General features: G+C 42.0%; 1 protein-coding gene across 2 annotated transcripts in view; it reads right to left on the bottom strand.

Moving 5' to 3' along the window:
- The window catches only part of LOC122938301 (vasoactive intestinal polypeptide receptor-like), a 141,415-nt gene that overhangs the window by 65,642 nt on the left and 53,255 nt on the right, over positions 1-22,518 (bottom strand). Inside the window, exons 3-4 of one of the 2 annotated variants that reach the window (XM_044293712.1) lie at positions 7,626-7,726; positions 1,758-1,858 (exon numbers count right to left, since the gene is read on the bottom strand). In XM_044293712.1, the coding sequence (XP_044149647.1) occupies positions 1,758-1,858; positions 7,626-7,726 (202 nt within the window). The remainder of the gene's footprint in view (positions 1-1,757; positions 1,859-7,625; positions 7,727-22,518) is intronic. The other variant, XM_044293713.1, reaches the window with a different exon arrangement.

Genomic DNA, 22,518 nt, shown 5'->3' with positions numbered 1-22,518 from the left:
GACTAAGGCTCCCCCACATAAAAGTCCCTAATGACCGGCAGCCATCACAGCGCCTGCAGCTGCTGCTACCCAGCTTTCCGCTGACTCTGTGCGGCACATAAAGTACTCTGGAATTGCTATGTCAAGTTGGAGTCTGTGGGAAGCTCACCTTTAATGGAAATCCACTAAGTTATCTATCTGACAACACCTATTCGTCCTCTACTTTGTGTGGTGTCAGTCTCCACTGTTTCCTGAGCATTTTATTCCCAAAGCAGGACGCATGTATTCTGAACAGAACTATATAATTCTGTCATATAGGAGAGTTCTACAATGCCCTAAATTATGGGAGAAGAGCTTGAAACAAAATGTATGAGACCTGAGCTACGCTATACAGTGACTAAATAATACCGCCATGCAGTGACTGATTAATACCGACATACATTGATGAAATTACACCACTGTACAATGATTAAATACCGCCATACAGTGACTAAATAATACCGACATACAGTGACTAAATGCCACCATAGAGTGAGTAAATAATACCACCAAATAGTGACAAAGTACCACTATACAGTGACTAAATAATACCACTATAAAGTAAATAATACAGCCATACAGTAACTAAATAATACCACTATACAGTGACTAAATAAATAACACTGTCATACAGGGACTAAATATCACTATACCGTGACTAAATAATACTACTACACGGTGACTAAATAATACAACTATACGGTGACTAAATAATACAACTATGCGGTGACTAAATAATACTACTATACAATGACTAAATAATACCACTATACAATGACTAAATAATACCACTATACAATGACTAAATAATACCACTATACAATGACTAAATAATACTACTATACAATGACAAAATAATACCACTATATGGTGACTAAATAATACTACTATACAATGACTAAATAATACCACTATAGAATGACTAAATAAAACTACTATACAATGACTAAATAATACCACTATATGGTGACTAAATAATACCACTATACAATGACTAAATAATACTACTATACAATAACAAAATAATACCACTATATGGTGACTAAATAATACTGACTAAATAATACCACTATACAATGACTAAATAATACTACTATACAATGACTAAATAATACCACTATACAATGACTAAATAATACTACTATACAATGACTAAATAATACCACTATATGGTGACTAAATAATACTGACTAAATAATACCACTATACAATGACTAAATAATACTACTATACAATGACTAAATAATACCACTATACAATGACTAAATAATACCACTATACAATGACTAAATAATACCACTATACAATGACTAAATAATACCACTATACAATGACTAAATAATACTACTATACAATGACTAAATAATACCACTATACAATGACTAAATAATACTACTATACAATGACTAAATAATACCACTATACAATGACTAAATAATACCACTATATGGTGACTAAATAATGCTGACTATATAATACTACTATACAATGACTAAATAATACCACTATACAATGACTAAATAATACTACCATACAGTGATTAAACAATATCGTCATAAAGTGGGTAAATAAAAAAAAAAAAACATAAACGGACGCACGTTCCCAGTACAGAACTGACTGGTAATCCGGAATCGGTCTTCTTAGTGGGTCTCTTCCTTCAGAAGTAACTTTTCTAGACTTGGTAATGTCTCTAATCCGTCACCTGTTAAGCCTGGGTCATAGAAATGTTCACTTCTTACCTGAAGATGCAGAGGATGATCATGGCGGCGGTCAGCGAGATGAGGGAGACGCTGTGTCCAATGGTGTATCCAGTCTGAACTAAGGCGTAGAAAGCCTTCTGCTGGGAGACAAGAGGAACAGTTACTTGCATCCAGAAGTAAACTGGGTGAATACTTTATAACCACATTTTGAATATTGCCTACGGTTTTGGGTCCGCAGCTCCTGTGCAAACCAATGTGTTTCCATGGTAACAGCCGACAAACAAACCCTATGCAGTCTGATCCTGCGGTCATGTGTTACTTTCCTCCCTTTGAGGTGTACACAAAGCAAGACATTTTAATCAGATGCAAATTTCTACTCTGAATGGGCCTAACGAAGGAGACAGGCCATGTCACAAACCAAATCATTTGAGCAGCACAGAGTATTTCAGGAAAGAGTGTGTAACAAACATGTGGGAGGCAATAACGATTGTACTTCACAGGATCTACAGGTCATAGGAGCAGAGTCATTTTGTAAGTTAGAGAATAAATAGGCGTTCCATTTTCAAGAGCTCTGCTTGCTGTCAGTGAATGGGAACACTCTTTTTGTTTGCACTCACACATCCAAAAAATAAATAAGAGTGTTTGGGACAACAGCGTCAAGCCTAGACAATCCTCTGTGAGCTACACCCCTCAGCAGCGCTCATTTCACTTCTGTCCGGTTTGCCAAAAAATGAATGTCAGGGTCTAGTAAAACGGGCGCTGAGGCTATGAGTTTACACAGGAGGTCTGCCAGCAATAAAACTGTAACAAACCTTCAGCTGTGACAAGTATAAGACATATCAGGATGGGTTTTCAAACTCAGTGTACATAATAACATTTTATTTCACTTACAGCAAGCAGAGATCTTGAAAATTAATGAGGAATTAAAATAAAAAGTATTTTTGAAAGTTATTATAACTCGAGAAACCCTTTAAGAAAACAAAGTAACAGCGCGAGGCAGAAAGGGAAGAGGCTTCATACAATGTGCAGCGAGGAGACCGGGATTTCTGGGAATGTTCTGCATGTCAGCGGCTGCGCAGGGGTTCTCTGCTGACACATTGTGACTCTGGGCTCCGCACCAGATGTCTGCTGTGCTACAGACTGTGTGTGACACTGTGTCAGCGGCGAAGGAATGCAGCAGGTGGATGGAAGGTTTTATCACCCAGATAAGAAGAAACAAAAATGCAATAAAAACGACTCACTAAAATGTAAGGTAATGTCCAGTCGTGTAATTAACGAGGAGTCCGCAAACAGCTGGCGCCATATAATAACTACCGTATTATAATACTGATAAGAGGCTGTAAAATAGCAGAACTGTGAGATTAAAAATAATAATACAAACCCAGGCAGCTTAGTGTTATGTAATCAGCAAGATCCTCACAATCTATAAACTGTATGGTCACTTGTTCCCACAGAACTCAATGCAAATTCACAAAGTTATATTCCTGTACATAGGAGCAGTATTATAGTAGTTATATTCTTGTACATAGGAGCAGTATTATAGTAGTTATATTCTTGTACATAGGAGCAGTATTATAGTAGTTATATTCTTGTACATAGGAGCAGTATTATAGTAGTTATATTCTTGTACATAGGAGGCAGTATTATAGTAGTTATATTCTTGTACATAGGAGCAGTATTATAGTAGTTATATTCTTGTACATAGGAGCAGTATTATAGTAGTTATATTCCTGTACATAGGAGCAGTATTATAGTAGTTATATTCTTGTACATAGGAGCAGTATTATAGTAGTTATATTCCTGTACATAGGAGCAGTATTATAGTAGTTATATTCTTGTACATAGGAGGCAGTATTATAGTAGTTATATTCTTGTACATAGGAGCAGTATTATAGTAGTTATATTCTTGTACATAGGAGCAGTATTATAGTAATTATATTCTTGTACATAGGAGGCAGTGATATAGTAGTTATATTCTTGTACATAGGAGCAGTATTATAATAGTTATATTCCTGTACATAGGAGCAGTATTATAGTAGTTATATTCCTGTACATAGGAGCAGTATTATAGTAGTTATATTCTTGTACATAGGAGGCAGTATTATAGTAGTTATATTCTTGTACATAGGAGGCTGTATTATAGTAGTTATATTCTTGTACATAGGAGGCAGTATTATAGTAGTTATATTATTGTACATAGGAGGCAGTATTATAGTAGTTATATTCTTGTACATAGGAGCAGTATTATAGTAGTTATATTCTTGTACATAGGAGCATTATTATAGTAGTTAAATTCTTGTACATAGAAGCAGTATTATAGCAGTTATATTCTTGTACATAGGAGGCAGTATTATAGTAGTTATGTTCTTGTACATAGGAGCAGTATTATAGTAGTTATATTCTTGTACATAGGAGGCAGTATTATAGTAGTTATATTCCTGTACATAGGAGCAGTATTATAGTAGTTATATTCTTGTACATAGGAGCAGTATTATAGTAGTTGTATTCTTGTACATAGGAGCAGTATTATAGTAGTTATATTCTTGTACATAGGAGGCAGTATTATAGCAGTTATATTCTTGTACATAGGAGCAGTATTATAGTAGTTATATTCTTGTACATAGGAGCAGTATTATAGTAGTTATATTCCTGTACATAGGAGCAGTATTATAGTAGTTATACTCTTGTACATAGGAGCAGTATTATAGTAGTTATATTCTTGTACATAGGAGCAGTATTATAGTAGTTATATTCTTGTACATAGGAGGCAGTATTATAGTAGTTATATACTTGTACATAGGAGGCAGTATTATAGTAGTTATAGTCTTGTACATAGGAGCAGTATTATAGTATTTATATTCTTGTACATAGGAGCAGTATTATAGTAGTTATATTCTTGTACATAGGAGGCAGTATTATAGTAGTTATATTCTTGTACATAGGAGCAGTATTATAGTAGTTATATTCTTGTACATAGGAGCAGTATTATAGTAGTTATATTCTTGTACATAGGAGGCAGTATTATAGTAGTTATATTCTTGTACATAGGAGGCAGTATTATAGTAGTTATATTCTTGTACATAGGAGGCAGTATTATAGTAGTTATATTCTTGTACATAGGAGCAGTATTATAGTAGTTATATTCTTGTACATAGGAGGCAGTATCATAGTAGTTATATTCTTGTACATTGGGGGCAGTATTGTAGTAGTTATATTCTTGTACATAGGAGGCAGTATTATAGTAGTTATATTCTTGTACATAGGAGGCAGTATTATAGTAGTTATATTCTTGTACATTGGGAGCAGTATTATAGTAGTTATATTCTTGTACATAGGAGGCAGTATCATAGTAGTTATATTCTTGTACATAGGGGCAGTATTATAGTAGTTATATTCTTGTACATTGGGGGCAGCATTATAGTAGTTTGATTCTTGTATATAGTGGGCAGTATTTTAAGTATTATGATAATATTATTGCCCATATGAGGATACCAAGTATATTCTTTGCAGTTTATGCTCCAGCTATCATCTTGTGGCTGCTGGATTTATAATATGTTTATTATGTCATAAGGTTTTAGGTTTTTCAGTTGCTGCTAATGTCATCTGTTCCTTCCGGGTATTTGGATAACCTTTGACTCCCTCCTATTGTATTTCATTCCATCTTGTCATCGCCATAAACTAATATTTCTATCGAAAACCTTCTCTTTTTGGTGGAATGCCCCTTTATTTGTGGGCTCACGGTTTCTCTCTACCTACCTGAATACATTTGTGTACGTTACTTTTTTTCTATTGCACTTTGAATGACATCTTCCCATTGAGATTGCTTTCATCAGATTTATGCCGTCTTTCACTCACTCGCTGATTCATCCCATGCCCATCGATATCATACAGAAGATGACATTGGAAGTCCCGCTGGAGTTTGCTGACATTATGTGAGACACTTGACTAATGCCTCTTGATACTGCCTTTAATTTAAATGTTTGTATTGCCGAGGAGGATGACATACGTGAGACAGCCGACCGCCATCACTTCTGCTTTATAACAGAATCAAGGGCTTCACTGAGACGTCAGCACAATATTATAAGAGGGAACATCGCCTTCCCACCATATGAGAGGGCACATGGAGTGGTTCTCTTCTGTTTGAGGCCGTTATCTCCTCTTTTTTATAACAATAACAAGAAGGGTGGGCTCAAAATTTAAACAGAGTCTGTCAGCAGTTTTGATCATGCTAAACTGCTGACAACACTCGTTAGGGGCTGGAAACAGCAGGACAAACATAGCTTTTGTAGATCTTTTTTCTCCAGGAGTAGTGAGAGTATGAACTTTAATTCTGCCGATTCTGCTCCTGTGAATGCCCAGGAGGCGGAGCTTGACTGTGAAGTGCTCTCTGTATTAAGCTGCTTGACAGCCCCTCCCCTCTTGAGTGACAGCTGAAGCATCCAATGAGGAGGCCACCACATCTGTCACTCATGGTAGGAGGGAGGGGCTATGAAGTGGTTTAGTAGATGGTGCGCTTCACAAGAAAGCTCCGTCTCCTGGACATTTGGAACAGCAGAATAAAACATCACGTTCTGATAAAGCTCCACAAAAGATATGCTCTTTCTGCTCTTCCCAGCCTCCACCTGGTGCTGTCAGCAGTTAGTTAGCCTGGTCAAAACTGCTGACAGACTCCTTTCAAGGCCTCTTTCACACGAGCGAGTTTTCCGTCAGGGTCCGATGCAAACTCATAGCATCCAGACTGAATCTTGACCCACTCATCGTGGTTGAAAACGATGGTTTATGGCGACAGTCAGCAAGAGAAAACTCTGTTCTTAGAAATATTAGATCTTTCTTTCTAGTGATAGTCGCTATTACTGCAGCGTGTAATGGGAGCGTTAAGACTAAAGATCCAGTATGGACAGGAGGATGCTACTAATCCGGTTTGGATCGTCTAATCTGACTCTGTGGTGCGGAGACAGACAATAAAATGGACTAATTAGGTGCAGAGGGGATTAGATGAGTGAGCGATCACCTTCTCTGGAGTAAAAAAAAAAAAACATATGTGACAAGCAGAAAGGATGCCCGGACTGATGGGGCGGACTGATCTGTACTGGAGGATCCATCAGAAGCATGGGCAGAATGGTGGCTCAGTGGTTAGACCTGGTGCTTTGCACCTCTGGGGTTGTAGGTTCAAAAACCACCATGGACAACATCTGCATGGAGTTTGTATGTTCTCCCTGTGGTTTCTGGTTTGTGCCCACACTCCAAAGACATCTGACAGGGAACTTAGATTGTGATCCACATTGGGACTGTTGCGTGGTGGCAAAATGCGTGGTGGGGTTCACTAGCTGGCAATGGATTTCCTCATTTGAAGGTCACATAATAGAGGACAGTGGAAATAGAATGCAATGTGAATTTGGCCTTACAGTTACACAGGGCCAGGAGGATCTATAACTCTTCTCTTCTCCCTGTAGCCTGTCAGTCCACCCCCTGCCTCTTCTCCTCAATGATGGCCAGCTGAGGTGGGGCTGCTTAAATCAGGAATACTTAGGCAGTATAGCACTGGCCAGATATTGTTTTAAAGATAAGCTTAACAAGACCAACATACGACCCGAGATATAACTCTTAGAAGCTGGTCAGGAGTGAGATCTCCAGGTCTTGTTTCTTATTTCCTGGCTCACACTTCTAGCTGCCATACAGTCTGAGATATGGTCCTATATCTCCTACCTCCTCTAGGTATCGGTAATACCACACCGGCCAGCTGCTATAATACTAACTACGCTGGTGGGTTCCAGCACATTTCACCTCCACTCCCGAGTCATGTGCCACTGATTCTTACTAAGTCGCATTAAATTTTTGGATCAGGTACTCAGAACATGTACTCTATGGGGGGCCCGATCATGAACATATATGAAAAGCTTACAATACCTGATCTGTCTTGGTGTCATTACCGAAGAATTCACAGGCGACCATATAGGATGGATTCATTTCAGACCAGCCCTCGTTTGTGCAGTATTTGGAGACGTTTCCTGAAATACAGATAGGACAGGTTAAGGTTATGCAGATAATGAGCCATGTAGCCTATAGGCAGGTCAACGGGTTCTCCCATCCTTAAAGGGATTGTCCCACCAAAAACATTTCCCACCCCATGTTGCTGAGGTGGTCGCACATGCTCAGTTCCATTCTTCAACTGCCACCAGCCCGATCTACTGTTGTAACCTGTGCCATTTACAGGAAGAGAGATGCAGTGTCGGACTGGGGTACCTAGGGTCCACCAGTAAAATTTATTTTGGGGGCCCACTGTACGAAAAATTCAAATATAATAAATAATCTAACAAGTTTTTTATATGAACATAGGCTGGTCGAGGTGCTGGACATTGAATATATGTATGTAGTGCAGTACGTCTACTGTGTTATGTGCCACTTGTGCAGGGGGTGGGAGACAAGGGGCCCACCTTGCTCAGGGGCCCACCGGGGGATTCCCTTGTATCCCTGTGGGCCAGTCCGAGCCTGGAGAGATTAAACAAAAAGACATGACCCTTGAGCTGTGATAGAGAGCTGCAGCAGAAAGGACATGCCCGCTGAGAATGGAAAGGCACCTGAACTACTAGCTTGATCTAAATCTAGCAGACCAATTGGGAGATCTCTGGATCCATGTGAGGTACAGGGCTGGTTCTAGCTTTGCTAGAAAGAGACGGTCATATATAGTACTATATCTCTGTTTTTCTACATTAACCATAGGATAACCCTTTTAAAGGGCAACTCCTCCGAGCTCATATAGTGACTATTCAGGCCTGTTCCACCAGGAGAACTGATATTAACGGGCTGTTAAATTATCTGTTTCAGCCTTCTCTATACAGTAGATCAGGGTTTCCCAAGTATCCCTTTAACTCTCTGACGTATGCCAATGTGCACAGGCCATAGGAGTCCGTGTAAAACAATGTACACAGAACCACTTGAGGGTTTTTTGCCAGATGCATCTGCATAGAGAAGGATCTGGACTCTGCTTTTCTTTACAGTACAGTAAAAATGTAAAGCCAACGGAGGCCCAAAAAAATGTATTGCCTGCCATCCTTTATTTTTGCCTGGAGACCTACGGTACGGTATGTGTGACATAAGTGCGAGGCAGTGGGATATCTAGAGGGTTTTTTGTGGCCTCTAATTGCAATGTGAACAGATGCACTCACAAATGCTTTACCGGTACATTCATCCCTATTTATTTTATTATGATTTTGCTTCCTTTTCTTTTTTTTCATTTTTTAATTTTTATTTCTAATATAATACTTCAAATTTTTCTATTATAATTTTTTTTTACGTTTTTAGTCGCCTTCCCCCCCATGTCTATACTTTTTTCCTGTTCTTTTTTCCTTTTATATCTGTCCTTTATGATAATAATAATAATAATAAAATAATAATAATAACAATAATAATAATCATTATTATCATTATTACTATTTTTTATAATTATATTTTTATATTAATATTGTTTTTTTTATCCTTTGGGCTCCAGGCCTGTTTTTAGTAATAAACAGATTGCGGTCGACTCTCAGACTGAGGCCCTGGATGTGTATTCGGAGCGGATTAAACATTTTTCCTATTTGAACCATTCACCCCATTGATTAATTACATTGACAACCTTAGAATCTGGAGAGAAAATTGTGAAAAGACAGAATACCTGAGATAAGTCATCCCCTAGTAATTATTGGATTAGATTCCCCGTGCCTAGATAGAGGACCGGTTAACTCCTCCTGTCTCATGGTGTAATTAACTTGACACTTTGAGGCTTCCGCCAGCACAATGACAGATGATACACTCGCTATTTCTAGGAAAAATCACCTTCTTTTTTGTAAAGTGAACACATGAGAAATGAGAGCCCCTGATATCGGGTGCACAGCGCGTTCTGTCTTTACAGGATGTAAGTATTGATAATAAAGTATATAATAGCCCTCAATGCCGGTCTGCTGCATCAAAAGCCAACAGCATTGTGTACATTATTAAGAAACTGTTAATCACCGGTACTGGATCCAGTGCTACACTACCTCACTGCCTTCCTCCGGTCGGTCCACTCTCTTGTACTGCGCCTGGTCCACACTGATGATGTCATCTCAATGGGTTTTTGAAACCCAACTAAGGTGGCAGGACACTGCCTGATTATTCTATTTACTAGTTTGAATCCATGTAAACTCTGCATCAACTCTGCTAAACCGGTTTCCAGCAACTTCGCTACATCAACCCCACTACACCAGTCTCTAAACACTCTGCTACATCAACTGTGCTATACCAGTCTTCAGGGAATGCTGCTACATCACTTGTCTGAAGTTAGATCAGCTCTGCTACATCAACTCTGCTTCACCAGTCTCCAATAACTCTGCTACATTAACTTTAGTACATCAGTTTCCAGTTAACGCTGCCATCTCATCTCTTTGACATCAGTCTGCATTGAACTCAGCTACTACATCAACACTGCTATATGGTCATCCTGTAACTCTGCAATATTACTCTGTTACATGGGTTTCCAGTTAACTCTGTTACATCAGCTATGCTGCATCAGCACTGCTACATTGGTCATCAGTCCCCAGTGTAACTCTTCAACTTTTGCCGGGCATATGTAGTGAACATGCATAAAGTGAGCATGCCTGTCTGATGTGTATGTATACATGTATGCATTTCTGTAAGCTTCTTTTTACCTACAGAAAAATTGCATTGAGAAAATTTGCTACCAATTTAAAGGGACATATTCCTGTGCCTATAGTAGCAGGAGACATAGACTCAGCGCTGTTTACAGCTCCGATACATCGGTCATCTGCTCTGCTACACTGGTTCTCCTGCTCTGCTACACTGGCTCTCCTGCTCTGCTACACTGGTTCTCCTGCTCTGCTACACTGGTTCTACTGCTCTGCTACACTGGTTCTCCTGCTCTGCTACACTGGCTCTCCTGCTCTGCTACACTGGTTCTCCTGCTCTGCTACACTGGTTCTACTGCTCTGCTACACTGGTTCTCCTGCTCTGCTACACTGGTTCTTCTGGTGGTATAGCTTCTCCACATAAGTCATATGACTTCTGTCACCCCTGTTTCTGAAACATAATAGGATATCATGTATGACACAACCCTTCCCTGGGGAGGGGGCACCTGAAGAGGCCCAATTTCATGCAGTCTGACATCACACCTCAGAAAACGGGAGGGAGCAGAGAAGACTGATGAAGATGGTGGCTCCAATATTTGGCAATGGAGTGGTAGTGGAGCACTATTTACAAATCAATATGCCATTGAAAGGCGCAACCTAAATATATATATATCTACAGTGGATATAAAAAGTCTACACACCGCTGTTAAGATGTCAGGTTTCTGTGCTGTAAACAAAGATAAATCATTTCAGAACTTTTTCCACCTTTAATGTGACCTATAAACTGCACAACTCAATTGAAAAACAAACTGAAATCTTTTAGGTGGAGGAAAGAAAACTAAAAAACTAAAATAATATGGTTGCATAAGTGTGCACACCCTCTTATAACTGGGGATGTAGCTGTGTTCAGAATGAAGCAATCACATTCACAATCCTGTTAGATAGGAGTCAGCGTACACCGGCCATCATGTAAAGTGCCTCTGATTAACCCCAAATAAAGTCCAGCTGCTCTAGTTGGTCTTTCCTGAAATTTTCTTAGTCGCATCCCACAGCAGAAGCCATGGTCCACAGAGAGCTTCCAAAGCATCAGGGGGATCTCATTGTTAGAAGGTATCAGTCAGGAGAAGGGGACAAACTAATTTCCAAGGCATTAGATCTACCATGGAACACAGTGGAGACCGTCATCATCAAGTGGAGAAAATATGGCACAACATCACCAAGAACTGGACGTCCCTCCAAAATTGATGAGAAGACGAGAAGAAAACTGGTCTGGGAGGCGACCAAGAGGCCGACAGCAACATTAAAGGAGCTGCAGGAATATCTGGCAAGTCCTGGCCGTGTGGTACATGTGACAACAATCTCCCGTATTCTTCATATGTCTGGGCTATGGGGTAGAGGGGCAAGACGAAAGCCTTTTCCTACCAAGAAAAACATCCAAGCCAGGCTACATTCTGCAAAAACACATCCGAAGTCTCCCAAAAGCATGTGGGAAAAGGTGTTATGGTCTGAGGCAACCAAGGTGGAACTTTTTGGCCATAATTCCAAAATATATGTTTGGCGCAAAAACAACACTGCACATCACCAAATGAACCCCATCCCCACAGTGAAGCATGGTGGGGGCAGCATCTTGCCAAGGGGCTGTTCTTCTTCAGCTGGAACTGGGGCCTAAGTTAAGCTAGAGGGAATTATAAACAGTTCCAAATACCAGTCAATATTGGCACAAAACCTTCAGGCTTCTGCTAGAAAGCTGAACATGAAGAGGAACTTCATCTTTCAGCATGACAACGACCCAAAGCATACACCCAAATCAACCAAGGAATGGCTTCACCAGAAGAAGATTAAAGTTTTGGAATGGCCCAGCCAGAGCCCAGACCTGAATCCGATTGAAAATCTGTGGGGTGATCCAAAGAGGGCTGTGCCCAGGAGATGCCCTCGCAATCTGACAGATTTGGAGTGTTTTTGCATAGAAGAGTCAAAATGTGCCATGCTGATAGACTCCTACCCAAAAAGACTGAGTGCTGCAATAAAAGCAAAAGGTGCTTCAACAAAGTATTAGTTTAAGGGTGTGCACACTTATGCAACCAAATTATTTAATTTTTATATTTTTTCTTCCCACTACCTAAAAGATTTCAGTTTGTTCTTCAATTGAGTTGTACAGTTTATAGGTCACAATAAAGCTGGAAAAAGTTCTGAAATTATTTATCTTTGTCTCATTTTTTTTACATCAGAGGAACCTGACATTTTAACATGGGTGTGTAGACTTTTTATATCCACTGTATACACACACATACTAATTAATTGACCATAATGCTTACTCCTTTTAAAGATTCTGAAAATTTTAATGGGAGATTCTCAAAAAAGTATTTTATGTCATGGAAATAGCAAGTGGTGATGTCATAAGTAGCCCTAAGTAAGTGGTTGGTTGGAACAGTTGTTCTACACTCAATGCCTGTAACAAATACATTACATTACTTATACTAATTGAGTTGCATCCTGTATTATACTCCAGAGCTGCACTCACTATTCTGCTGGTGCAGTCACTGTGTACATACATTACTTATCCTGTACTGATCCTGAGTTACATCCTGTATTATACTCCAGAGCTGCACTCACTATTCTGCTGGTGCAGTCACTGTGTACATACATTACTTATCCTGTACTGATCCTGAGTTACATCCTGTATTATACTCCAGAGCTGCACTCACTATTCTGCTGGAGTACTCACTGTGTACATACATTACTTATCCTGTACTGATCCTGAGTTACATCCTGTATTATACCCCAGAGCTGCACTCACTATTCTGCTGGTGCAGTCACTGTGTACATACATTACTTATCCTGTACTGATCCCGAGTTACATCCTGTATTATACTCCAGAGCTGCACTCACTATTCTGCTGGTGCAGTCACTGTGTACACACATTACATTACTTATCCTGTACTGATCCTGAGTTACATCCTGTATTATACTCCAGAGCTGCACTCACTATTCTGCTGGTGCAGTCACTGTGTACATACATTACATTACTTATCCTGTACTGATCCTGAGTTACATCCTGTATTATACTCCAGAGCTGTACTCACTATTCTGCTGGTGCAGTCACTGTGTACATACATTACTTATCCTGTACTGATCCTGAGTTACATCCTGTATTATACTCCAGAGCTGCACTCACTATTCTGCTGGTGCAGTCACTGTGTACATACATTACTTATCCTGTACTGATCCTGAGTTACATCTTGTATTATACTCCAGAGCTGCACTCACTATTCTGCTGGTGCAGTCACTGTGTACATACATTACTGATCCTGAGTTACATCCTGTATTATACTCCAGAGCTGCACTCACTATTCTGCTGGTGCAGTCACTGTGTACATACATTACATTACTTATCCTGTACTGATCCTGAGTTACATCCTGTATTATACTGCAGAGCTGCACTCACTATTCTGCTGGTGCAGTCACTGTTTACATACATTACTGATCCTGTACTGATCCTGAGTTACATCCTGTATTATACTCCAGAGCTGCACTCACTATTCTGCTGGTGCAGTCACTGTGTACATACAGTACTTATCCTGTACTGATCCTGAGTTACATCCTGTATTATACTCCAGAGCTGCACTCACTATTCTGCTGGTGCAGTCACTGTGTATATCTATTACATTACTTATCCTGTACTGATCCTGAGTTACATCCTGTATTATACTCCCGAGCTGCACTCACTATTCTGCTGGTGGAGTCACTGTGTACATACATTACTTATCCTGTACTGATCCTGAGTTACATCCTGTATTATACTCCAGACCTGCACTCACTATTCTGCTGGTGCAGTCACTGTGTACATACATTACTTATCCTGTACTGATCCTGAGTTACATCCTGTATTATACTCCAGAGCTGCGCTCACTATTCTGCTGGTGCAGTCACTGTGTACATCCATTACATTACTTATCCTGTACTGATCCTGAGTTACATTCTGTATTATACTCCAGAGCTGCACTCACTATTCTGCTGGTGCAGTCACTGTGTACATACATTACTTATCCTGTACTGATCCTGAGTTAAATCCTTTATTATACTCCAGAGCTGCACTCACTATTCTGCTGGTGCAGTCACTGTGTACATCCATTACATTACTTATCCTGTACTGATCCTGAGTTACATCCTGTATTATACTCCAGAGCTGCACTCACTATTCTGCTGGTGCAGTCACTGTGTACATACATTACTTATCCTGTACTGATCCTGAGTTACATCCTGTATTATACTCCAGAGCTGCACTCACTATTCTGCTGGTGCAGTCACTGTGTACATACATTACTTATCCTGAGTTACATCCTGTATTATACTCCAGAGCAGTCGGTCTTTCTATATCAGATGACTGTAGAGCTTGGAGTAAAGCCCACTCTGCTTACAATTTAAATGAGTTAGCTCTCTGCAGACACTGAACAAGCAGAGGGTGCTGGGCGGTTTTGTGCAGTTTTGCTGGTGTCTTGCACATACAAGGTGTTACTATTGTCTTATATAAGGCTAAGGAGTGAAGTTATTATTTTCAGGGAACTGTACTCGTTAATTGGCATCTGGACGGGAGACGGGGAACCATAGAAATGCGCTGACCTCTGGGCGTTTTCAGTGCAGAGCGCGGCGCGGGAATGTTAAGTAGCTGCTCTTTGAAGACTGATTAAAATGCTGAAGGACTTATTATTTCCAACAGGGATTTGTATAAATTTGGAATGAACTGCGATTTCTGGCTGTAGGAGAACAAATTGTTACAGGTGTAAAAAGTTCCAAGTTGGCGACTTCTAGAGAAATGCGCTGAATAAAATCAGTGAGCGTGATGGCCGCGTTCCAGACCGGGTCACATACTCCACCAGTAGCACTTAAAGGGATCAGGTCACTGATCGAGATCTCTTGTACCATGGACCCTCAGTGTGATACATTCCCCAAAGTAGACCCAGAGGTAATAGACGTTTATTTCCAAAGTATCTAAGCCAATCATGTGTGATACAGTCTGCTGAGCTGTGTATCTAATCCTATCCTGTGTGATGCTGTCTGCTGAGCTGTGTATCTAATCCTATCCTGTGTGATACAGTCTGCTGAGCTGTGTATCTAATCCTATCCTGTGTGGTACTGTCTGCTGAGCTGTGTATCTAATCCTATCATGTGTGATACTGTCTGCTGAGCTGTGTATCTAATCCTATCCTGTGTGATACTGTCTGCTGAGCGGTGTATCTAATCTTAACCTGTGTGATACAGTCTGCTGAGCTGTGTATCTAATCCTATCCTGTGTGATACTGTCTGCTGAGCTGTGTATCTAATCCAATCCTGTGTGATACTGTCTGCTGAGCTGTGTATCTAATCCTATCCTGTGTGGTACTGTCTGCTGAGCTGTGTATCTAATCCTATCATGTGTGATACTGTCTGCTGAGCTGTGTATCTAATCCTATCCTGTGTGATACTGCCTGTTGAGCTGTGTATCTAATACTATCCTGTGTGATACTGTCTGCTGAGCTGTGTATCTAATCTTATCCTGTGTGATACTGACTGCTGAGCTGTGTATCTAATCCTATCCTGTGTGATACTGCCTGCTGAGCTGTGTATCTAATCCTATCCTGTGTGATACTGCCTGCTGAGCTGTGTATCTAATCCTATCCTGTGTGATACTGTCTGCAGAGCTGTGTATCTAATCCTGTCCTGTGTGATACTGTCTGCTGAGCTGTGTATCTAATCCTATCCTGTGTGATACTGCCTGCTGAGCTGTGTATCTAATCCTATCCTGTGTGATACTGCCTGCTGAGCTGTGTATCTAATCCTATCCTGTGTGATACTGTCTGCTGAGCTGTGTATCTAATCCTATCCTGTGTGATACTGCCTGCTGAGCTGTGTATCTAATCCTATCCTGTGTGATACTGCCTGCTGAGCTGTGTATCTAATCCTCCCCTGTGTGATACGGTCTCCTCAGCTGTGTATCTAATCCTATCCTGTGTGATACTGTCTGCTGAGCTGTGTATCTAATCCTATCATGTTTGAAACCATCTGCTTAGATCTAAACCTCTCGTGTGATACGTGAAGGGTCACAAACCTTTTCCTATGTCATAGAGACCTATTAACACTTTGGGCGGGGGGGGGGGGGGGCGGGGGGGGCTGAGCGCTGAGACTCTGACCGATCCCTAGAACGAGAAGAGAGAACACTTGCATATCGCCCTCTCTCTCTGCTCGCTGCTGAGGATGGACTTGAGATGGGGCCATATGCGGCTAGCACTATGTGCGGCGCTTCTTTGCCCTCGTCATAGGGATCGTTGGCGCGCTCAGCGCTCTTCTTCGCACCGATCTAAGCTTTTAATAGGTCTATTTGACACACGAAAAGTTGGCGACCCTTTAAGCCTTTTTTGTATGTCACTGTCTGCTGAGCTGCTGTATCTAAGCCTAACATGTGTGATACAGTCTCAGAATATCATACAGCACTACATCTCCCATCGTGCACTGCTGCAGAGCTTCCATGCTGCTGACTGATGTATTTAACTCTTGGCGCAGATTTATTTTTATCGCTTTCCTCTTTATCAATGCAAACTAACCACTAGAAACCGCTGCCTTAAAGGGGAACTCTGGCAGAACCTTCCGCATTTCCGCCAGGCCTGGAGACGCTTCTCATTCTCAGTTCATGCTGTATGCAAACATGCTTCCTGGCGAACAAAAATGTTGCAAAAAGTAGCAAATTACCGTTTAGCTTCTCATCCGTCAGAAGAACAGAAAAATAAAGAAAAACGGATCCTGTGTTTGCAGCTTCTGTTGTGCTCAGTTAGCATCAGTTTGCGCTAAAAATAACGAATCCGTCTTTTGTTGAGCATCAGTTATGATCAGTTGTGATCAGTTAGTATCAGTATTTTCCATTCTTCTGATCCATTGGAAGAACAGAAAAAAAAACAAAAAAAACAGGATCCTGTAAAAAAAAAAAAAGATCCTGTTGCACATTTGGCATCCGTTTTTTTTAGACATCTCAAATGGAAATGGCTCAAACGGATGCCAAATGTGCAACAGGATCCGTTTTTATTTTTTTTATTTTTATACAGGATCCATAACTGATGCACAGGAGTCATTTTTTATTTTGTTATGTTCTTCGGATGGATCAGAAAAATGGAAAATGAAGCTGAGATGTGAACTCTCCCTCTCTCGACCTCTGACGGAACTGACACCAACTGATGCAAACTAATTATAACTTATGCTTAAAAAAATAACGGATCCGCACCCCCCCCCCCCCCACACCCAAGCTAAACGGTGGTGTGAACTCAGCCTAATCTAGCATGTGCTAATCCAGAAAGTCTCGTTGATTTTGGAAGGACGGCCCGACTATCTAATCTGTAAGCAGGTGTCCACGACTCTCCACCGATGGCATAAACTGGGGCAAAGAAGGGTCAACCAGTTCTATTGTTCTCAAGGGAGACAAGTGGTCCTCACAGGTGGGTGACGGCAGCGTATTCCTTTCTTCCTCCTGGGAACACATGCATGCTCATCTAATCCAAGTGTGCATGTGTGTGGAGGAGAGGAAGGAATAGCTAAGTGTTTGAGCTCACAGCTATCCGATACTGTACCATGCATACAGTAAGAATAAGGAAGCTCTCACTTTCTCTCTCACAGTGGGAAATCTCAGCACAATGTACTGCTGGCCAGCATGGTGCACTACACGTAACCATGTGACTGGAACCTTAAAGCAGCTTTATCTGTGTGCACGTAGAACACTGAGTGTCCACCCCCCATATAGAGGATGGGTGTGCGGGTGGACGTTCATCAGTACTCGGCACCTGTGTACCCTCCCTCATGGTGTTTGTCTGCATCCTGCTGGTGCTTTTCAGTGATGTGATCTCCAGGGATCAGCGGAGGGGAAACGTAGGCAGTAAATATTCAATTTCCCTGCAGCTCCCCTACAGGAGAAATGAAGTATTACACATTCATATGAATAGGTTGTGTAATACAGGACAGGTTCACCACAGCGAGAGACGTTCTTAGTATCTGTTCTACTCTCTGACCCAGAGATGATCATTAGAGATAAGCGAATTTCATGTTATGAAATTCGCTCACGCTTCGTTTGGGGGGTAAAAGCAGAATTGCGTTATGGATTCCGTTACCACGGACTGTAACGTAATTCTATGCCTTTAGAGGCATTCCGTTATTCATTCCGTCATAATAGAAGTCTATGGTCTGCATAACGGATTCGTCCCGTTTCCGTTATTTAGGGGAGTCCTCTCCTGCCTCTAAAGGCATTCCGTCATAGAATTGCGTTATGGTCCGTGGTAACAGATTCCACAACGCAATTCTGCTTTTACAACCAAACGAATTTCATAACATGAATGATGCACATCCCTAATGAGGATCCTGAACATAGGACCTTCCTCCATTTACCCAGAATCCACTTGAAAATGGTTCTTCTAAACAACCCCTTTATCTATCCCTCATTGGCAATCTTCACCTGTAGTCAGAAAGTAGGTATGAAGAACGTGTCTAGCAGCCTGCCTATTGATTTCAATGTGCAACATGCAATACTTCATTTCTCCTGTGGTGGCGCTGCAGGGGAATTACACACTTGTTACAGCCGATCACTAGTGGTGATCTTTCCAAAAGAAATGGATTGTCCAATGTGTCAACCTATTAATAGGAGTTTTCAAAAAAAATGTGTGGAGGAGTCTAGGAATGTTCTAAAATAAAAAGGTGGTCACCTGGGGTCTCTTCAGCCATGATGTCCTGACTACCTCACGGGACCATTGAGGCCAGTGACTGGCTGCACCGATGACATCGACTAGTCGGACACTTCATTGCTGCATCTTCGGCAGCACCAGGGCGGCTGAGCTGGAATTGGCATGGGCTTGAGCAGATGAGTAATTTTTTTTAAATTTTTTAGTAGGTACTGGAAACCCAATTTAAAGGGATTATCCATGACTGTAAAATAAACTGGCAGTTTTTTGTTTGTTTTTTTCAAAGAAGGGAATGGTGTGGAGCTGCAATACCATGCACAACCAGTTGACAGGGGTGGTGCTGTTTTTAGAAGAAAGCAACCATTTTTTTTCTAATCTTGAAGGAACCCTTTAAATCTATCCGAAGTTCTCTCTCCCTATCTACGTGAGCCTCTCCATTTGGGAAAGGAGGCGACAGAGTCTTAGGTTCTCATGCTGATTTAATATGGTGGTGATGTCATCCTTAAAATCATTATTGGTCACAGACCAAGATATCAAGTGCCGCTGCTTAAAGGAATTCAAAAACAAAAGACAGATTTAGTCTCCGGATTTCCAGCCGTCGTTTTCTCGGCTTTGCCATGAATGTCAAACTCAAGTGCGATCGAAGAAAACAAAAATTTATGTAAATTGACCGGCGACATATTCATCAACGTCTCACGGCTGAATGTCACGTAGAAGCGCCGCGCTGCCGTTACGGCCCAAAAATATCACTGAAGGATTTGACGAATGATCTTCAGTTTTCATTTAAATTAAGGTTGTGACGACGAGGAAGATCCAAGAAAATCACTTTAATTAATGTCCTTGATCCAGACCAATGGAGGGAGATGACAAAGAAGTCCTATGGGCCGACTGCCTTAAAGGGATTTTCCACTTTGAGTGATTGCTTATCGTCATATGTCAATGGTGTAGAGACTTCAATGACTGGCTGAATAAGGGGTCCATGGGCTTGGTAAGGAGCCCAAATTCTTTCAGAGATTATAGAAAGTGTTTGTAACTCACTGACTTAATGTTTTGACAGAAACACCAGAAGTTATTAAATAGGTCAGAATCACTGCCCTTTGCCAAAGGAGTTCTGGTACTGTGAGTACCGTGGCACCTTCCATTTGGGTTGTCCCATATTGGTGGTCCCCATCATGATCTCTCTCTAACATATTTCCTTTTGAGAGTCTTTGGGATATAGTGCAAAATGCACAATGTATTACTCAGCAGGGGAGGGGCAATGAGTACAAGCCAAGAGGATGGTCCCCACTTAAGACCCTCCCACTAGGAGCCAGGTCAAAGAGCTTAGCAGCAGGATCATTGTATTGATTTTATTAGGTGCCTCTTATAGCCCCACAGAGACCCTGGGCACTTACTGTTCCCTATGGTCTTCCCCTACAGAGCTTCTGCACACCTACTGTATCCTCCTTGCTTCCCACAGAGCAGCTACCCACTTAGTGTCTCCCACCTCCAAAGAACCCCCTGCCAAGTTGTGTCTTACCCCCACCCCCACCCACCATATAGCACCTGCTACTTTTCTTTCTCATAGCCCCTTTATCCACAGAGCCCTGCCTCCCAATGTCTGTCCCTTGCCCTCCACCACCAACACAACTGTCCTACATTGTGCTACCTTAGACTACCTTCTAACTGTGTTTGCAATTTACACTTGGCATATGTGCCAGGAAGCTCCAAGTGTAAAAGCAACATATCCATAGTCCTCCATTCACCTCACTCATGTGCCTCCACTGAATTGCTGTGCAAAAGTAGCCTACCATTCTCCCTACAGAGCTCTGCCACCTAATGTCTTTTCCCCGCTAGCCCACAGAGCCCTGCTACCTAGTGACTCTCCTGCTACAACACAGAGCCCTGCAACCCAGTGACTCCCCCTACCTGGCCACAGAGCCCTGCCACCGAGTGACTCCCCACTGCCAGCCCACAGTGCACTGCCACCTAGTGACTACCCCTTCCAGCCCACCGTGCACTGCCACCTCGTGACTACCCCTGACAGCCCATAGAACCCTGCCACCGAGTCACTACCCCTGCCAGCCCACAGAACCCTGCCACCTATTGACTCCCCTCTGCCAGTCCACGGAGGCCTGCCCCCTAGTGACTCCCCCACTACTCCACCGAGCCCTGCCACCCAGTGTCTCCCACCTGCCACCTAGTGACTCCATCTGTCACCTCACAGAACCCTGCCACCTAGTCTCTCACCTCCACTGACTCACAGAGCCCTGCCACCTAGCGATTCCACCTGCCTGCCCACGGAACCCTGACAACTAATGACTCCAACCTGCCACTTAGTGACTCCACCTGTCACCCCACTGAGCCTTTCCACCTAGCGTTTCACCCCTGCCATCTTACAGAACCTGACACCTAGTCTCTCACCTTCCCTGACCCACAGAGCCCTACCACCTAGTAACTCCACCCTGCCACCTCACAGAACCCTGGCACCTAGTCTCTTATCTCTGCTGACCCACCAAGCCCTGCCATCTAGTGTCTTCCCACTACTCCACAGAGCCTTGCCACCTACTGGACACCCTCCGTGACATCCCACAGAGCGCTGCCACCTAGTGTCTCACCCATTCCACCCCATCACCATGTGTTCTTGCCCCTCTGCTAATCCTCTCCATGATAATGAGGATGGGGAAAGGGTTGAGGGCCATTTTTAGATGATATACCTTCGAATTCCAGCCCACATAAAACCGCTATATAGTGCTAAAAAAATTAATGTAACCCAGATGTCCATTCCTAAATACTACCTACAGTAAATAATGGTGAGAGATATTAGTTTGCTCCTGGGATTCCTATCCTTGGAGGCTCAGAGGAAACTGGAGCCCTAGGCAACTGACCAGTTTACCACCCACTAAACCCTAGACAAATGAAGTCCAGAGGTCCATTAGGTAAAGAGTGAATGACTGGAGGATGCTTAGACTCCACGTCTTGGTTAATCAGTGCCAAATATGAGCAATAAGGTCACAATTATGCCGTGATAGAGCTGTTGAAAACTAGGTGGACCCCTACGCAACCGGATGACAGCCCCCACAGGGGTCGATACGTTACTGTCTCTGACTCTAAGCAGCAAATCTCCATAACAGAGAAGTTTTATCCATTCCCAGGTCTAGAAAATTATTAATCAGGTATCGGAGTAGATGGTAAAAATTGCGCTCTATTAGTCATGGAGGTTACAGAGTATGACCAGGCTCTGATGATGGAAACAGGCACGCACCGCGGTGAGCCATGGAGATGGTATGTGAAATTATTAGCTGTCTGCAAGCTTTTTACAGATAGACTCCGGGGAGTTCCAAGCTTTTAATTTTTGAGGCTAAAGACAAGAATCCTGAAATAGCACATAAAGAGAAAGATAAGAGGCTGCGAGACGGCCGCGCGGGCACAGCGCTGCGCACAGGGAGTCCACAGGTACAGTCCTCCACTGACCTCTAAATCCACCGCCGCTCAACCGCACTTGTGACCTGTTTACAATCTGCGGAT

Source organism: Bufo gargarizans, chromosome 5, assembly GCF_014858855.1.
Source record: "Bufo gargarizans isolate SCDJY-AF-19 chromosome 5, ASM1485885v1, whole genome shotgun sequence".
NCBI classification, from domain to species: domain Eukaryota; kingdom Metazoa; phylum Chordata; class Amphibia; order Anura; family Bufonidae; genus Bufo; species Bufo gargarizans.
Note: the sequence above shows the minus strand (reverse complement) of the source record. Positions and strands in the feature narration are given on the sequence as shown.